We start from the raw sequence: 17529 nt of genomic DNA on the forward strand, positions 1-17529 counted from the left end.
AGCCCATCTCTCTCCCTTGTGCCATTTTCCCTGCTGGGTTGTGGTTCTGCCTGCCATCCTCATTGTTGGTAAGGTTACAATGTTCTTGCATGTTGGATTTGCCTCTCCACACTTGAACTCTTTGAATGAAGGGATTTCAATACTCCAAACACGACAGACACTGCCGTCAAGTCATTTCTGACTCCCAGGACCTTATAAAATAGAGTGGGACTACCTCATGGCTGTAGTGTTTACAGAGCAACCTGCCAGAGCTTTCTCCCATGGAGTGACTAGTAGATTTGAACTGCCAACCTTAGTGTTAGCAGCTGAGCACTTAACCACTGCATCTACAGAGCTCTATGATTTTAACAGACCAGGAACAATTCCCCCCCTCCCCCTCTCCATTGGCTCTCCCAGCAGCCAGGATGCACATCTATCAACACCTATCAGTAGAGTCAGATGTAACACAGACTGCCAGTCCATCCCCCATCATACACCACGTCCCTACAATGCGGGCAGATGGGCTCTGAGCACAAAAGCAGCGAGGTCTGGTAATTCGGGCCCTCCAGCAGCCCATGCAGGTCCGGGAGAGGGCGGAGCCTGGCAGATGGGGGTGTGGTCACTCACAGAGCAGCTGCCCAGGCTTCCAGAGCAGGGAGGTGACAGCTGGGCTTCCACCTTGACTGGGGGAATCTGGCCTCCCAGTTAGCAATGTCCCCATTCCCCAGCTTCCTGTTTCTCCAAAAGCACCACCATGCACAAAGCAGTGTGTCACTGGCTCCTAACCTGAAGGTTGGCAGTTCAAACTTGCAGCAGCTCCAGGCATGAAAGCTCTGGTGATTTGCATCTGTAAAGATTCCATCCAAGAAAATCCTACGGGCAATTTTCCTCTTGCATACATGGGAGCCTCGGGAGTTTGGATGCACACAGAGGCAACTACCAACGGCACTGACCACCCCGCAGAAAGAGGTTCCAGGGGCTCCCCATTCATTGTCCCGCTGCTTCTCTCCACACTTCTTCTTGCAACAAAAACCAGCAGAGCTGACAAGCAAATCAAAAGAGAAGCCACTCAGCGCCTGGAGGCGCCTGCCTAATGAAATATTAGCATATTATTAACATTAGTAGTGGCACTAATCTCTGGTTGATTGCAGCCACTCAGGCTGAATGAGCAGGAGGTTTATTTTAAAGAGAAAAGGTACAGGAGTGTGGGAGGCAGGGGAAGGAGGGAGTCACAACTCGGCCAAGAATAAAGCAACAATCTCTGTTAAATCAAAGACAATTAACTCGAAGTCAATATGCAGAGCTCCTAATTTCTGGACTAACAGCTTCTTGGCCAGAGTAGCACCTAATCAGGTTTAGGGAAGGGTCTTGGATGAAAGGACCCGAGTTTACCACCCACAGACTGCCAAAAAGACAGACAAATAATTGTTGGAAAAGGTGCAGCCAAGGTGCTTGCTCCGTGAAGGCAAGAATGGTGAAACTTGATCTCACGTACTCTGGGCATGTTAGGAGGGCTCAGTCCTTGGTTAAGGACATCATGCTCGGTAGGATGGGGAGCGGTGTGTGAAAGATAAGAAGACCCTCAACAATATGGACTGACATGATTGTAACAATGGGCTCAAGGATATTCAGAGATGACGAGAATGGCACAGGACGGGGCAGGGTAGAGATCTGCCATTCATAGGGTTACTGTGGGTCAAGGTCAACTTGATGGCACCTAACAACAACTATGCTCAGGTGGTGTAGTCCGACAGGAGCTGCACCAGTAACCCAAAGGTGATGTCTCCCTGGTGATTCCATTCCACCAGTGACTTCAGAGAAGAATGATGAGAAAATTACTTGTGTATGACTTACAACCTCCGAAAACCTGCTGGAGGGTCAGCTGTGAGTCGGTTCTGACTTGACGGCAATGAGTGAATGAGCTCTATCAAGGAGCTCACACACCAGTAACACCCAGGGCTTGTCTGGAAGTGCAGCCAGTGTGGAAGGAGGATACTCCACTACCTCAAGGCTGGGAAGGGTCCTTGGAGGTGTCCTCGCCCTAGCAGGGGGTATGGTTGGTTAACACACATCCATGTGTCGTGTCAGATATGCATAGTTCTATTCAATGAGCGGAAGCAATAGTGGCATCCACTTCCTAAACAACATGCTTTCAGAAACCCTATGAACTTTTATAAATGTCGATAGTTGTATAGGGGCTTTAAGCCTTTTGTTCATAAGATTGCTATGAATCACACTCAACTCGAAGGCATCAACAACAACAACACTCAATGAGCAAACCTGACGGTTTAGTGGTAGAACTTTTGCATTCCATGCACGGGACCAGAGTTCAATTTCCCGTCAATGCATATCATGCAGTCTATCACCCATCTGTCATTGGAAATTTGGATGTTGCTATGATACTGAGATAAGCAACATCATGATAGATGGCGAGAAGACTGAAATTGTCAATAATTTCATCTTTCTTGGATCCACACTCAACATCCTTGATGCCAACAGTCAGGAAGTTGGGCGACTTGGCATTGGGAAGTCTCTTATCAAGGATCTCTCCAAATTACTGAGGAGCAATGATGCCAGTTTGAAGACTCAAGTGTACCTAATTCAGGTCTTTTCTATCACTTGTTACACTTCTGAAAAGTGAACAGTGAATGATGACAGAAGAATTGATGCCTTTGAGTTGTGGTGTTGGCGAAGGACACCGAATGTCCCATGGACTGCCAAGAAAAACAGATCTTGGAGAAAGTGCAACCAGAATGTTCCTTTGAGGCAAAGATGACAAAGCTTTGGTTCATGTACTCTGGGCATATTGCTAGGAGGGGCTATTCCTTGGAGAGGGACACCATGCTTGGAAAGGTGGAGGGTCAGCGAAGGAGAAGACCCTCAGCCATTTGGATTGCCACAGAGACTGCTGCAATGGGCTCCTGAGAAACAGTGAGGATGGCACAAGACAGGACAGGGTTCAGGCCTGTTATTCATAGGGTTGCTGTGAGTTGTAGTCAACTCGATGGAACCTAAGAAGAACAACATGACACTGAGGTTTCAGGGGAGCTTCCAGACTAAGGTAGACTAGGGAAAAAAAGGACCTAAAGTTCTGCTTCTGAAAGATCAGCAGCTCTGAGGACCAAGACAGTCCTGGATGCAAAGGATTATGGGGATGACACAGAACTGGGCAGCATTCTACTCTGTTGTGCTCTAAGTTGGGGATCCACTAATAGCAGGTAATGACAGCCCAGTTAGGAAGAGGAGCAGGTCTTATGTTTTGAAGGAGTAAGCGGAAGGAGAATCTCAGAAATCAATCCGAAGCAGGTACTTGGCATCGCAGGATGTCGTATGGAGGAGCCTGGGAGAGATGAGACCTAGCTGTCCTTGGAGACAAACTCCAGGAGAGCCAGCGCCATGTGGGATAGACACAGGAGGGAAGAAACTTCCCCAAGCATTACTGCTCTGGTGAGGGCTCCAGACCCTCACGATTTGATTCAGATGGATCGGGAGAGTTTCACAAAGGCAAATCTCCCAGAGCACAAACCCTACCTTTCAGTTCTGCGCACCGACCCTGCATTCTTGCTGACTTTTCTATCCCATTAGAGTTCCTTCTTCAGGTGAACAGAACAAGAGTCAGAACATACGACTTTGAATAAAGTTGCAGTACAAAGCCTGAATTCCACGCTCACATGTATTTGGGTTTAAGCCTAGGGCTAGTTTTAGGGGTGCCCTCGAGCCACACCAGTGCAGTAGGAAGGCCCTGGGTAACCAGCCTATGCTACCGCAACATAATGTCCTGAGAAAGAACAATCTGGAACGGCGATGATCTAAAAGCTGAGAGAAGCAATTCTGGAAGCCACGAGACTGAACACAGCAGCTTAGCCAGAGGTGTAACTCTCAGACACGGACCACCTGGACCTGCGCTGTCTTCAGTATCGAAGGCAGCTCACCTTGAGCATGGTTCATGCCCCCACAAGCTTGGTGGGACTGCCTGCCTTCGCCTTCTCAACTTGGACAGGAGTCACACCCCTGTGAAGGGGGAAGGAAGGATGGTATAAGCTAGAGACCAAGAAGGGCCTGGATGGAGACACCAAAGTGTCACTTAGTAACTGGAGGACTCCACTGTCTCGAAGGAAGATAAAAGAGTTATAATGCGAAGGGCTTTCTGCAGAAGGGAATTTGGAAAAAGAGTTTGCTGGAAGGAAAGATAGCTTTGTTCACCTGGGTGACTTGCTCTGCTCTCAGATCCAGTTGCCCTCAGCTGTAGCTGCGTCTACAGCAATCAGATGGGTAGGTCAGCCTGGCTGCACGTAATATGTGTTCTATCACTGAATTTGTCTCTTGAGCCAAACAGTTGACTTTCACATCTCTCCCTCTTGTCTACCGGCTCATATAGGGAAAGAAAGGTCCACATTTTATTGGCCACAATAAAGCAACTATCACGGCCAGGCACCCAGCAGGTCACATTATCATTTTGCTCATTCAATTGGTTCAAGAAATGCTTGCTCACTCCTGGCCGATAAGAAGGGTGAGCAGACACACTGGGCTAGGATGAAGTGGGCTTGGTAGGGCAGGACAGGGAGGATCTATGAGTGCCAGTTCTGGACCTGTGGGTGGAGGTGGGCTTGCGGAGATGCTGGGCCCTGGTCTCTTTGCTGCTGGGACACCCCCCACCCCATCCCCAGCTAACTCACCAGTTGCTCTTCCAAGTGTGGCGAACGTGGGGGTCATGAATGCCATGCTTATCCGCCTGCTCGTCCAGGAAGTCAAACATGTACTTGATGGCCAGGGGCAGGGCTGAGCCCCGGTGTGCCGTGCTGAAGATGGTCTCGAACAAGTCATCCACGAACTTCTGCAGCGTGCCCTGGCGTGGGGGTGGGGGGACAGGGCAGATCCTCCTTAGCTGGGAGATGCCCGGTGTTCTTATGCCACTGAGTTGGGTACAACTCAAAGCCACCCTAAACACAATGGATCTGAACCCTGTCCTATCCTGTGCCACCCTTGCCATGTCCAACACTCTTGAGTACATGGCTATAGTCACGGTGTCAGCCTATTTTGTTGAGGGTCTTCCTCAACAACGCTTATGCCCACCCTCCACCAGCCCAAGCACGATGGCCTTCTCCAAGGACTGTTTGCTCCTATCAACATATCTAAAGCGTGTGAGACAATGTTTCATCATCTTTCGCTCCAAGGCCCACCTGGGTTTCACTTTCTCTAAGACAGACTGGTTTGTTCTCTTGGAAGTTCACAGGATGTTCAATACTCTTCTCCAACACCACAACTCAGTACCACACCCCTCCCTGCTGGAAGGTGGAAGGGCTGTGGCCAGCCTGCGTGGGTGAAAACTTAAGTCCATGCACTCAAAATGTGTCATTTCTCCTCTGTCTTAGGACATATTATCAAGAGGGGCTGGTCCCTGGAAAGGGTCACCTCACGTGGAAAAGTGGAGGACAGAGGAAAAAGGAAGAATTTCAATGAGAAGGAACGATGCAGTGACTGCAATGTGTGCTGGAGCTCAGCAGAGCCTGGGAGGGTGGGAGGTGAGGCTTTGTCTGCTGGCCGTGGGGTAACCAGGAGTTGGACCAGGTCTGAAAGACTTAACAATAACCCCCTGACTCTAAACTGCTTCACAGCCTCGGCCCTGCCCTCCACACGCTGCATGTGAAAACAGTCCCAGCAAGGACTGACCAGTCAGCTCCCTCTGCCAAAGTTCTGACCTACGCAGCACCTTTGGGGGTGTGATCTGCGTGTGCACAAGCACAGCCTGCTGCTTAGCTGGGACCTGGTCCGCATGAGCTGATGAGCATTTATTCATTTGGCTCTGCAGTGAGCACACCAAGCCCAGAAGGGGAAGCCCAGGGGTGCAGTTGAGAACTGCCTGCAGGACCAGGATTAGCCACAAGGTTAGTGATGGGAAATCCAGCGACGGATGCCGTGTCCACTGGGAGAGACTACGAATGTCTCTCAGAGGTGAAGGCATTCTTTCTGAGTCGGAGGACAGGAAGCAAGGCTTCGGCTAGGCTAGCATGTCTACTTGTTTTGTTTTTTGGGGAGACTCTTTTGCTGCTGGGTTTGGCTGAGTTAGAGAAGGCTCTGAGGGTGCACAGGGGCAAAGGTACTGGAACAGGTTGGGATTTGGCTGAGTGCTGGGTTAGGGATAGCTCAAGAGTGTCTGCAGTGGGGAGCACAGAGTAGGTGTTCCCACATGTGCAGGTGCTTGTCCTGTCTGTACTAGTGGGGTGGCCAGGCCCTTCCCCGTGCTCCCCGCCTCCCACACTCCTCCTTAAGGCCAGTACCTTGGTGGCCAGAAGTCGGGTCAGGTAGATTTCAGACACCATCTTGCTCCCCCGGTCGCCCTCCTTCTGGTCCCCATGCTCATGGTTCTTCACCAGGTGCCACATCTTGACCCCGCTCTCCAGGTCAGGGGTGATCATGGGCGTGCGGGAGCGGAGGCTGTCAGGGCTCCCCGTGTACCGGATCATGTTCTCTGCAAGGCGTGAGCATCCACACATTAACTCACAAGGCAGCCCTCCTGCCCTGCTCGGCCAGTGGCCACTGTTCTCTGTCCTTCCTGCTGTCCCCTTGCTCCGTCAAGGACATTCCTGACTCTCCTCTCTGTTCCTGGTGAAATTCCCCACCCTGGGCTCCTTCCACCATTCAGGTCCCTCCTTCCCATCCGCTGCACCGCATCAACCCTTAATTATTCAATTTGTAAAATCATGAGCTTGTTCTGTTTTACACTTTTCCTCATTCAGGTTTGCGTGTCTGTTCTCAGGATGAGCACTGAGAACCCAATTAAGTCTCAACTTCAGAGCAGGCAGGCCGTCTCCCTGAATAAGCGTGGACCAGGGTTTCTTTACCTCCTAACCCTCATACCTGCCTCTCCCCCCTGCCTGTGCCCCAGCTCTTGCCAGTGGGGGAGGGTGAAGAGAGGATGGAGCAGGGAAAGAGTGGCCTGGAAGGCGCACAGGCTCCAGGCTAGTGCTTCCTGTCTATCACCCAGCAAGTACCTATAAGGCGTGGAGTTTTTTCAACCCCCCTTCTGCAGAGGAGAAACCTGAGGTCTATAGTGGTCCCTGAGCACATGGGTGGAGATGGAGGTAGGCTACATGGAGTCCTCACCTCACATCCCTTTGCCCTCCTGCAGACTGGATGCCTGGGGTGCACCTCAATGCAATGCCTCATCATGGCATGACCTTTACCAGTCACTTAAACTGTGAGCTATCATTTACTAATCTGCTGATAGAAGGAAACAGTAATTATTTAATTCACTGGATTGTTACCAGCATGATCTGTGATGAGGGGAATTCTAAGTGTGAGGGTGTGTTTGAGATTCTGAGACACTCAGAAGGTCCAATCTTCTGTTTCCTGAGGGTGGCGGTCCTGCTTCTGTATCAGGGTCTCAGATCAGGGCCAGGAGGCTGGTCCCCATCAGCTCTACCTTCAAATGGTCATACCCTTTAATGGGCCCACTTGGCCTGAGGACTGGGGGCTCTGTTCTGTCCTTCAGCTGCACTGTAGTCCTGACCACCAGTGCCCAGCGCAGCCCCTCATCCCCAGGACAGTGCCAGAACATCTTACCATATTTGCTGGCTGAGGTCCTGGACACTGTACAGTTGTTCACGGCATTATAAGCGGTCACCTGCTTGGACACTAAGGCCACCACAGAACCATCTGGCACCTAGAGGAAAAAAGGCTTGTAAGGGCAAGGACAAAGACACTCTGCCAACCCAGGAATGAGGGTGGGCAGCTTTCTGGGCAGCAGATACCTCGCAGGAGAACTAAGGGCGTTGGAGGCTGATGGCCATCCTCTGAATGAAAAGAAGATAAAGATTCAGAGAGAGGATCGCTGACCAGGATTCGCATCACACTGACTCATCCAATCGTTTCTGATTGATGGTGGCTTGTGTGTTGCAGGTGTTACTGGGAAGTAGAGCATCAATATTTCAGGTGTGAGGTGGGTCACTCATAGTGGGTGGGCTGCAGTGTAGGGTCACCCGTGGTGGGTGGATTTACAGTATAACTTGAAGATAGACCTGTGATCTACTTTCAAAAGTTTAAATGAGAACCTATAGGTCATAAGAGAATCTTGTCCTACATGGTGCTGGAATTGCCTCACAATAGTCAAGTTCACCAGTGTTGTTGGAAATGATACAACTGGGAGACATTGAATCATCAGGGTTGTCGTGCGCTGGAGATGACTCAACAGCAGATAACAAGGTTCTACTGTGTGGTTCACTCCTGGAGGGGCTTCTGACCGGAGCGCCCCACCAACACTCTCCCCACCAGCTTTCTCTATCCCGATGCTTCCCTAGATCATCTCGCCTCTCCTCAAACATCCAGGGGAACTGCTCAGAAAGGGCTTTTCCTGTGGGCTCCTCCCCATCTCTGCAGGAAGTACCTCAATGTCCCATCTCTAGGGAGGTCAGGATTTACTGGCTGGGTGACCTCACCTGGGTCACTAGTGAAGAAAGAGACTTAGGGCGCGGTGCTCCCTGGGTGGAGCAGATGGTTAACAGGGTCAGGTGCTAAGAGAAAGTCCAGATTGACCTTGAAGCTCTTTGCAAGAAAGGCCTAGTGATTTACTTCCAAAATACGGTCAATGGAAACCCTATGGAGCACAGTTCTAGTTTGACACAAGGGACGCTGCCACCAGCTGGAATCCACTTGACGGTCCTTGATTTGGGAGATCCAGTTACCCTAAGGCTGAGTCTCACAGGGAAGCATCCAGGTAGCCAGCTCCCCTGCCCATCATTCCCCTCACCTGGTAATGGGCCAGGGTATTCAGTCTCTTCCAGTCGTTCTCGATCTTGGTGGTGATGTCCTCATCTTGAAGGATCATCCTTGCCCCGCTGCCTTGCCGCCACTCTGTGGGGAGAGTGTGTATCTCAGAGAGGCCTGTCAGACTTTTCACGAAGGGTGAGTCCATGAATAGATACATGCCAACACGTTTCCCAAGAGGATGGAGACATGCACTGCACAGAGAGTGGAGTCTACTCCTAATCTAACCAACCACATGATGGTAGAGGGCATGATCTCACCTGCCCAGCAGCCCACCAGCTTGCTCAAAGTGGCCATGCCTGGTAGAAGCAGATGCTCAGTGAGAATTAACTTCACAACTAAGGTAAGTGGCCACACTCAACAGAGTGCTGAGGAAAGGCAAGGTAGGATCATGACTGCAGGAGTCCTTGAGTAGCACGACGACCACATACTCAGCGATCAATCAAAAATTTGGTAGTTCAAATCTACATAAAGCCCCTTTGAAAGAAGGTTCTAGTGAACTCCTGACAAATCCCCCACTGAAAACCCTTTGGATTCCAGTTGTCCTTCAATACACGTGGGGTCTCAGTGAGCTGGGGGCAACTTAGTGGCTGTGAGTCATCAATACTGCAGCCTGGCTCCTCTGCTGGAAGGTACTGAGGTTCGTGAGGTCAAGGCTGTAGAGTCCTATTCCAGAAACGTAGCCTTCTCCCTAAAGTTTGCCAGTGTGAGGAGGTAAGGGTATCTGGACAGATCAGCAAATCCCGTTCTTAAGTCAAGAAAGATCCCACAAAGATTATATTACCCATATCATCTTTGTAATCCACTTAATACTAATGATTTTGTTCTGTAGCTATTTACCCACATCCTCCCCATGGGCCCAAAGCCCTCCAACATGAGGGCTCCCTGATGGATCACAAGGGAAATTAGAGACTGTTCCTCATCTACCAGTCCACACCCACAGGGGACAAACCCCTCAGACATGGAGAACTGCACATTCTAGTCATGAAAGGTATGCGTGGAAAGCCGTGTGCACACCAGACACACACCTGCCTTCCCTACACGTGTGTATGTGTGTACACTCATATGTGCTTATCAGGAAGCAAAACTGACCTCTGAAACCCAAATGCAATGTGTGCTGCAGGCAAAAAAGCACAGGGGTGAGTGCTGGCATGAGTTACTGCATGGCCCTGACTGAGGTTCCATGGACTTTCCCAACAGCCTACGGAAGACTGAAGAAAAAGCAATGCCTTTGAATTGTGGTGCACTGAAGAGTACTGAATACACCGTGGACTTCTAACAAATTTATCTTGGAAAAAGTGAGTCAGAATGCTCCTTGGAAGCAGAATTGCCAGACTTTGTCTCACATACTTCGGGAAGTATATGTAGGAAGAGCCAGTCCTTGGGAAAGGCCATCATGTTTAGAAAGGCAGAGGGTCAGAAAGGGGGCTGTCAAGGAGTCGCAGTGACTGCAACAATGGGCTTAACCATAGAGCACATTGTGAGGACGGCGCAGGACCAGCAAGGCTTTAATATCTGTGGGTTGTTATGAATCAGGGTTGACTTAACAGCAGCTAACAATACAGAGCCATGTCCTCCATTCCTGGCCCCAGGTCAGCTCAGCCGAGACCAAGCAGGCTCCACATAAGCCTCACTGGTGATGCGCACATCCCGTACACTGCCTAAAGTTACCATCCCAATCTCCAGAAGCAAATGTGGAGCTTGCACTTATGATTCACAGAGATGGTCCCATCGCCTCCAGGCTTCCCTGCTGCCTGCGCTACAGTCTGCCGTCTCCGGTGCAGCAGAGCCCATTCTGACTCAGTGACGCATGTGACCGAGCAGAACTGCCCACAGCGTTCCCCTGGCCACCATCTTTACAGGAGCAAATCATTGGGTCTTTTGCCTATGGAGCTACCTGATAGATTCAAACCTCTGACCTTTCAATGCAGCCACTAGAACTCCTTCTCAGCACTCAGAACAATGCAAACAAGTGTGATGACATGTTCGTTTTCTGGAATGGAGGGGAAGCCTCAGAGGCCCCTGGAGACCCCTGATTACTTAGACCTGATGAAAGAACAGCTGGAACTGATCACGAGGACAAGGCCCACCGGCAGTTAGGATAATGAGCAAACGTGCAAACGGCCCATCAAGACTCACCAGTGACTGGTCTGCTGTGCTTATGTTGTGTTTCATGCTTATTTTTGTATTCTATGTATGAATGCATGTATGAAAGGAAGCCCTAGTGGTTCTTTAAGTACTCAGCTGTGAGCCAAAAAGCAGATGGTCTGAATCTCCACTTGCTTTGTGGGAAAAAGATGTGGCAGCTGGCTTCTCTAACAGTTGTAGTCTTGGACCGCCCACCAATGCAGCAGGCCATACTCTGCCCTATAGTGTCACTGTGGATGGAATCTCCTCAACAGCAATGGCTAAGGAAAAGGGGCAAGAGTGGGCTCTATCCTGGCTGTGTAAGGCCAGCCAGTTCCCATTAAGTAGGATCCAAACTCTGCCCAGTGGCCAGGCTGTGATGTCAACAGAAGTCTGCCAATTCACCATCACATCACAAACTCGGGAATCCAAGAAGGCCAGGGTGAGTGGTCCGGGACTGGACACAACCCTTCCAATCAGATCCAGCCATGCTGGTGTGTGGATACAGGGTTTCCGTATCTGCTGACATGGGCAGCAGTAGAAAGGCCAGAGGATGAGGGCGCTGGGCAGCCCAGTCCTGCTGTCCCTCCAGTCCTGCTGTCCCTCTAGCCCTGATCTGACTGATCCAGTGGGCGGCTGGATGGTGAGGACTATTCACTCACAAGGCCAGGAAGATGCCCAGAATAGCAGCACCGGGGAGCAAGCGGGTGGAGGAGCTCAAAGTCAAGGGCCGACATCTAGGACTGCATTCTCCTTCAAGCCTGCCGGGTTTGGTGTCGCCCAAAGGGAGTGGCGCCTTGTTAGTGTTTTTGGCTCCACCAGTGGCTTGAAGGGATAACGATAAGCAATCTCTTCTGATCCGACTCACAGCTTGGAAACCCAATGGAAGGTCAGCTGAGTCAGTTCCGACCAAAAAGCAATGAGTTATGTTTTGTTTTTTTTCTTATCCAGAGAAGTTGATGTGTTTTTGTTTGCTCCCACCCCATATCCAGTCCTGATGGATGAAAACTGGGAGTGTGGGGTTGGCACTGGCACCTGCAGGGATGCCAAGCCGTGAGGAGCTCACCCAGCTCAGCCCATCTGAAGGAGCATGTGGAGCCTGGCAGGGGGTTGCCTGCGATCCCTGGCACAGTAGGCTGTTAATGCACCTGATGGCTAGCTGAAAAGTTTTGGGGTTGAGTCTACCTAGAAGCATCTTGGAAGAAAGGCCTGGCAATCTTCTTGGGGGCGGGAGGGGAAGTAGCCATTGATTGACAACCCTATGAAGCACAGTTCAACTGGTGACATGGTCCCCTGTGCTCAGCCTTCTCCACCCAGGCCCCACTTCACCGTCATCCATCAGCTCTGGCCTCTGCATTCACAGTGGTGGAAAGGGCTCAGCTTTCTTTGCACTGTGGGCCACGCTGTGACCTTCCCAACAGAGCCCTTAAGAGCTACAGAGTCAAGTTGGGGCATCTGGGAAGACCGAGGCCAAAGGCTATAGCATTTTACTTCCCGTGCCAGGGGCAGTCCCCTCTCCCAGCTGGTGATGGGGTTCATCCCCACCCAAGAGGAGGGTTCTCACCTGGGTCAGGTAAGGCTGCCCCACCCTCAGGGGAAGGGCAGTCCCATCCACTTGAGGCTAGATTTACGATAGGCTCCGTGTGCTATTGTGCATGTTACATGAGTAACATGTTTGAGTAACAGAGATGACAATAAACGGGGCCCTGGTCACTCCTCCTAGTTCAGCCCTTTCTTCCCCAGTGCTCCCTCTGTCTCACCTAAAACAGTGACAGTAAAACCTCTCTCTTTCGTGTCCACACTGTGCTCTGGACAGAGTGACCTTAATAAGACAGCCTAGGGAAAGTATGACTCTGGCTAGTGGCCAGCATCCTCCATGTGGACACCAGCTTCCCTGGCAATTTTCACCTGCCCTCAGGGCACAGGAAGAGGCTGGAAAGTCCCTCTGAGTGACCTGTGGACACCCAGTCAGTGGTGGCCTACATGGTGCCTCATGACACCGCTTTGGACCCGAGTGACCACTGTCCTGGCCGGGGAGGAGAGGGCCTCCTGCTGAGCAGATGTCCCAGGGCCCAGCATGGCCTGTCCACTGTGACAATGCAGAGGTATACCTGAGGGACCCAGCGAATCAGGACTCCTGGTCATAGAGAACAGGAGGAGAAATAACCCTGGCTCCTGAGCAGTGGGCAGTGAAAGAGAGGAAGACTCTCAATACAGGGACTGACGGGACTGTAATAGTGGGGCAAGCGGAACAGAGAACTCAGATGATGAGGACGGCGCAGCACAGGGCAAGTTCTGACCCGTCCTTCACAGGGCTGCTCTGAGTAGTAACTGGGGCGGCACCTAACAACAACAACAACAACCTGGGCAGTGCTCACTGAGGGGAGGAGACGGGCCTCAGTCACAACTGGACACTGACTTGCCTGGCACAGGGCCAGCATTCTGACCTAAAGTGCCAATTCCATGACCCTTCTAGGCTCTACCAGCCTGCACCAGACCTCCAACTACAGGGACCAGGAGGGGCTGGAGGAGGAGAGAGGACACCCCCGCCCCTGTGTACAGCTGGTAGCAGGCGGTCCACAGGAGCCCCCTGGCTGAGCGTGCTGAGACCCTCACGCCCAGCTGTGGGAAATGTCAGAGCAGGCATCAGAGGAGGGACAGGGCATCACAGCAGGATGGCAAGTGGTTGTCAAAAAGGCCAGACAATCTGAGAGCGCTGGTGGCCTAGTGGCAAGACGCTGCATTTCAATCCCAGAGGTACGCGGTTCGAATCCACCAGATGCTCTGCTGGAGAAGGAGGGAGCAATCTCCTCCTGTACCAGTCAGATCTTATTTGATGGTACACACACAAAAAAATAATAAAATAAAACCGGCCCGCGTATGGGAGGGGGGCTGCTCATTGCCTTTGAGTTCAAACCAACTCACAGCGGACCTTCCAGTGGGCTTCAAGGATGTAAGCTGCATAGGAGCAGAATGCCTAGCTCTCTGTCTTATTGCTGCTGGTGGACCCGGCCCACCAGAGAGGCCCACCCTTTGGGTAGGCAGCTAGCGTTCTAAGAACTAGCGGCCACCAGAGCTCCCTGGTGGGGGACTGTTTAGAAGAAGATGGGTCTGACCAAGTTCTGAGGTGGCTGTTTACCGTGGAGTCGGAACAGACCCCGAGCTGACCTTCCAGTGGGCTTTGGAGGAGGTGAGTCACAGGGACAACACGCCGGGCCGTGGATCTCAGTGTAATAGAGTTACTCTGTGCATTGTTGTTGCTGTGGACCATCGACTTGAAACTGGCCCTGAGCTAACCCTCCTGTGGGGTCCCAGAAGCAGCAAGCAGCACGGGAGATAGTCTGTCCTCCCGCAGAGCGGCTGGTGGATTCAAACAGTGTGACTTTGGTTCGGCAGCACAACTCCTCACCACTAGGCCACCACGGGGTTGCAGTTGATTTGATGGCACATAACAACAACAAATCACAGAGGAGGAGATTGCCCAGCTTTCTCCAGCAAAGCAGCCAGTGGGTTCGAACTGTACGTTTGCATTGGCAGAGCGAGTTCTTACAGCCAAGCCACCACAGTTCCCTGGCCAAGCTCTTTGCTGTTGTTAGGTGCCGTCAAGTTGAATAGAGCCGAAAGCAACCCTATGAACAACAGATCCGAACTCTGTCCAATTCTGTGTCATCCTCACACTTCCTCACACCCTAGAGTCTCTGTATCGCTCACTCTACCTGGTTGAGGGATTTCCTCTCCTTCGCTAACCTTCTGTCTTTCTGAGCATCACGTCCCTCTCCAAGGAATAGCCCCTCCTAGCAACATTCCTGAAGTATGTGAGGTGACCACGCTCTAGACTATAGAATTACTGACTATTGGTAAGAAATTGCACTATCAGCCCAAAGGCACACAGTTTGAATCCACTGCCTGCTTTGAGGAAAAAAGATGGACAATCAACTCCTGGGTAATTTACTGCCTCTGAAAACCTGCTGGAGGGTCTCAACTGGATGGTATACAACAAACAACATGCCACCAGAGTGTCATGATCAAGTTCTAGATTATAGAATTATTGACTGACAGAAATTTGTGCTTAAGAAAAGCTGTTCTTTGGAGAAGTGTCTGTTCATATCCTGAGCTCATTTTTCAATCTTGTTGTGATGCTCGACTATTTTATAAATTCTAGATATAAGTCCCTTGTCTAACACGTCATTACCAAATATTTTTCCCTGTCTGGGGCTTCCCATTTTACCCTGTTGGAGAAGTTTTTTGGATGTGCATAGGTATTTACCCTAAAGAAAACATAACTGCTACTCAAACAGATATATGCACTCCCATGTTTATCACCGCTTTGTTCACAATAGAAAAGAGCTGGAAACAACCCAAGTACCCATCAACAACCGAATGGATAGAGAAGCTGTGGTATATTCACACAATGGACTACTATGCTGCATTGAAAAACAAGGAACTCATGAAATATTATACAAAATGGGTGACCCTGGAGGACATTATGCTGAGGGAAATATCTCAGTCACAAAAGGACAAATATTGCATAGGGCCACTGTTGTAAAACGGGACTGACATCGGTATTGACAGAAGACTGAAAAAGATGGGATAAATTATGTATACTGCATTGAAACAGATGAGGGAGAGAACTGTTTAAAAGGGATAGATGATTAGGTATTATTGTGATGACAGGAGTCCAGAATGAAGGCTGCACAGTGGAGTGGACTTGGGGGGGAGGGATTGTATAGCAATGAAAGAGTTTTTCTTTTGCTTTTCAAAGAGAAGAGTGAATTAGAAGAGAGGGGGTGGGCAAGGAGAAAAGTGTAACAATGAATAAAAAGCCTTAAGTCTCTGTAAACTTTCATGAAAATTAATAAAAAAAATTTAACCTCCCACCAAAAAATAAAGTGATTCTAGAACTAGGTGGCATGCATTAGAGGAGCTGGGACTTGTAAATGGCTCCCTCCTTACATTCAGGTTTGTCTAGGGTGCAAACAAGGCCGGGAGCCTGGCTCTGCTGCTGTTAAGAAACCGGCTGGAGACGGTGGGTCTTGAATATGAAAACAGCTCCAGAATTGTCTGGCAGTGGGCCAGGTCAACTAAGAGTTAAAAAGGCAGGTGGGGGGTGGGGAGGAGCGGGAAGGTGACCCTGGCATTCATCTGCATGGCACCCTGAGAAAATTGCTAGCTGTGACCTCTCTCCTTCTGCCCGGCAGCCTTGTGCCCTGCCCCAGGCTCTGGACACAAAGGACAGACACACTTGCGATCCAATTTGTTCTGCGGCCACCTTCCAGGGAGAGAGGGAGGTGAAAGAGAAAAGAGGGGAAAAAATCCCATTATCTTTATCTGTCCTTCCCATCAGGAGCAGGGTAAATGCAAACTGGGAGACAGCTGCTTCGCCCTCTTTATATTTCACTCAGGAGATAGTGTATCTTTTTATTGCATACAGGAATTACTTATTTGAAAAAATACATCCTTTCAGTGAAGCAAGAGAGAGAGAGGGTAGTGAGTTCCAGGGGGCTATTGAGGGAGCATTTGCATTAAACCAGGCTCTCTGGAGGTCAGGGGCAGTAGCAGGGGGTAGAGGATGCCACCAAGGGCGATGGAACAGGTGGGACATGGCTGTGTGCCCTCAACCCACACGCTGTGCCTCTGGGCTGCAGGACCTCCCTCTGTGCAGCGGAGCTGAACAGCCCCAGCGGATTCCTCGGATTCCTCGGGGTAGCTAGGGAAGAGAGCAAGAACACCTGCAGATGGGGAAGTGTCCTCGTGACAAGGAATGACGGGCTTTTCCAAGTCATGTTGGTATCGGGCAGACCCCTGCCTGGTACAGGGCTTGCCACAAGTTTGATGTAGTTATGGAAGGTACTCAGAGCTGTAAGCAAGTCCCCATGGACCCCAATATTGTAGATGGAAAGGGGCTTGAAGCAGGTGGAGGAAGACTTTATGTCAAGAGAATGGGGCATGGTGTTTTGAGAGGGCCAAATGCTGCAGGACGAGACATCCACACACAGGACATCATCAAGTCTGTATTACTATTATCTGCACTTCAGAGACAAGGAAACGGAGCCACAGCGGAGAACTGGACCAAGGCCACACAACCAGGACATGGTAGCCCCAACAGCTCAAGCCCATTGTGTTCGATGCTGACCTCTCAGGCCCCTCCAGAACCTCCCAGAATGATGTACTATGACACAGGACAGGTCTCAGAGCTGCTGGCCCTAAGTGACCTTCCTTATATAGGCTATGCCATCTATTCGTGGAACAGCCACCTCCAATGTCACTCTGCCCCTACAGACTGTCACAGCTCCTTTCCCTTTCCTCCCCCTCATCCTGACTGCTGCCCCAGATCCCAGAGTCTCGGGTATTCAGCAAAAATGACAGACACAGAACAGGGGAGGGAAGGCCTGGGGAACAAGAGGCAGGGTGGGATCTCAGACTAAGTCAACTCCTTCGAGCAGGCTTGCCTCTGAGTCCCCTCCCTGCAGGTGTGTCACCTTCACTCCCACCCCTCAGCTCCTCAGCGTACCCCAGAGGCTTCACCTGCCAGTTGGGGCCACCCACAGGCCTGCAGGTCCCTCTCTGCTCACCATTCCATGAATGGCTCTGACCAAGTGCACACAGACTTGAAGACAAGTCCCGTGGCTCAGGTGAGGCCGTGCAAGACCCCTCAAGTCC

The 17529-nt window shown here is 50.8% G+C and overlaps 1 protein-coding gene across 5 annotated transcripts in view; it reads right to left on the minus strand.

Annotated features, from left to right (window-relative positions):
• The window catches only part of PLXNA4 (plexin A4), a 461826-nt gene that overhangs the window by 16922 nt on the left and 427375 nt on the right, over nt 1-17529 (minus strand). For all 5 annotated transcript variants that reach the window (XM_006887135.1, XM_006887134.1, XM_006887136.1 and 2 more), the window contains 4 exons: nt 8726-8829; nt 7543-7642; nt 6258-6448; nt 4656-4825 (listed from right to left, as the gene is read on the minus strand). In XM_006887135.1, the coding sequence (XP_006887197.1) occupies nt 4656-4825; nt 6258-6448; nt 7543-7642; nt 8726-8829 (565 nt within the window). The remainder of the gene's footprint in view (nt 1-4655; nt 4826-6257; nt 6449-7542; nt 7643-8725; nt 8830-17529) is intronic.

This window comes from Elephantulus edwardii, unplaced genomic scaffold, assembly GCF_000299155.1.
Source record: "Elephantulus edwardii isolate Elephantulus edwardi_28Jun2011 unplaced genomic scaffold, EleEdw1.0 scaffold00055, whole genome shotgun sequence".
Classification (NCBI taxonomy): domain Eukaryota; kingdom Metazoa; phylum Chordata; class Mammalia; order Macroscelidea; family Macroscelididae; genus Elephantulus; species Elephantulus edwardii.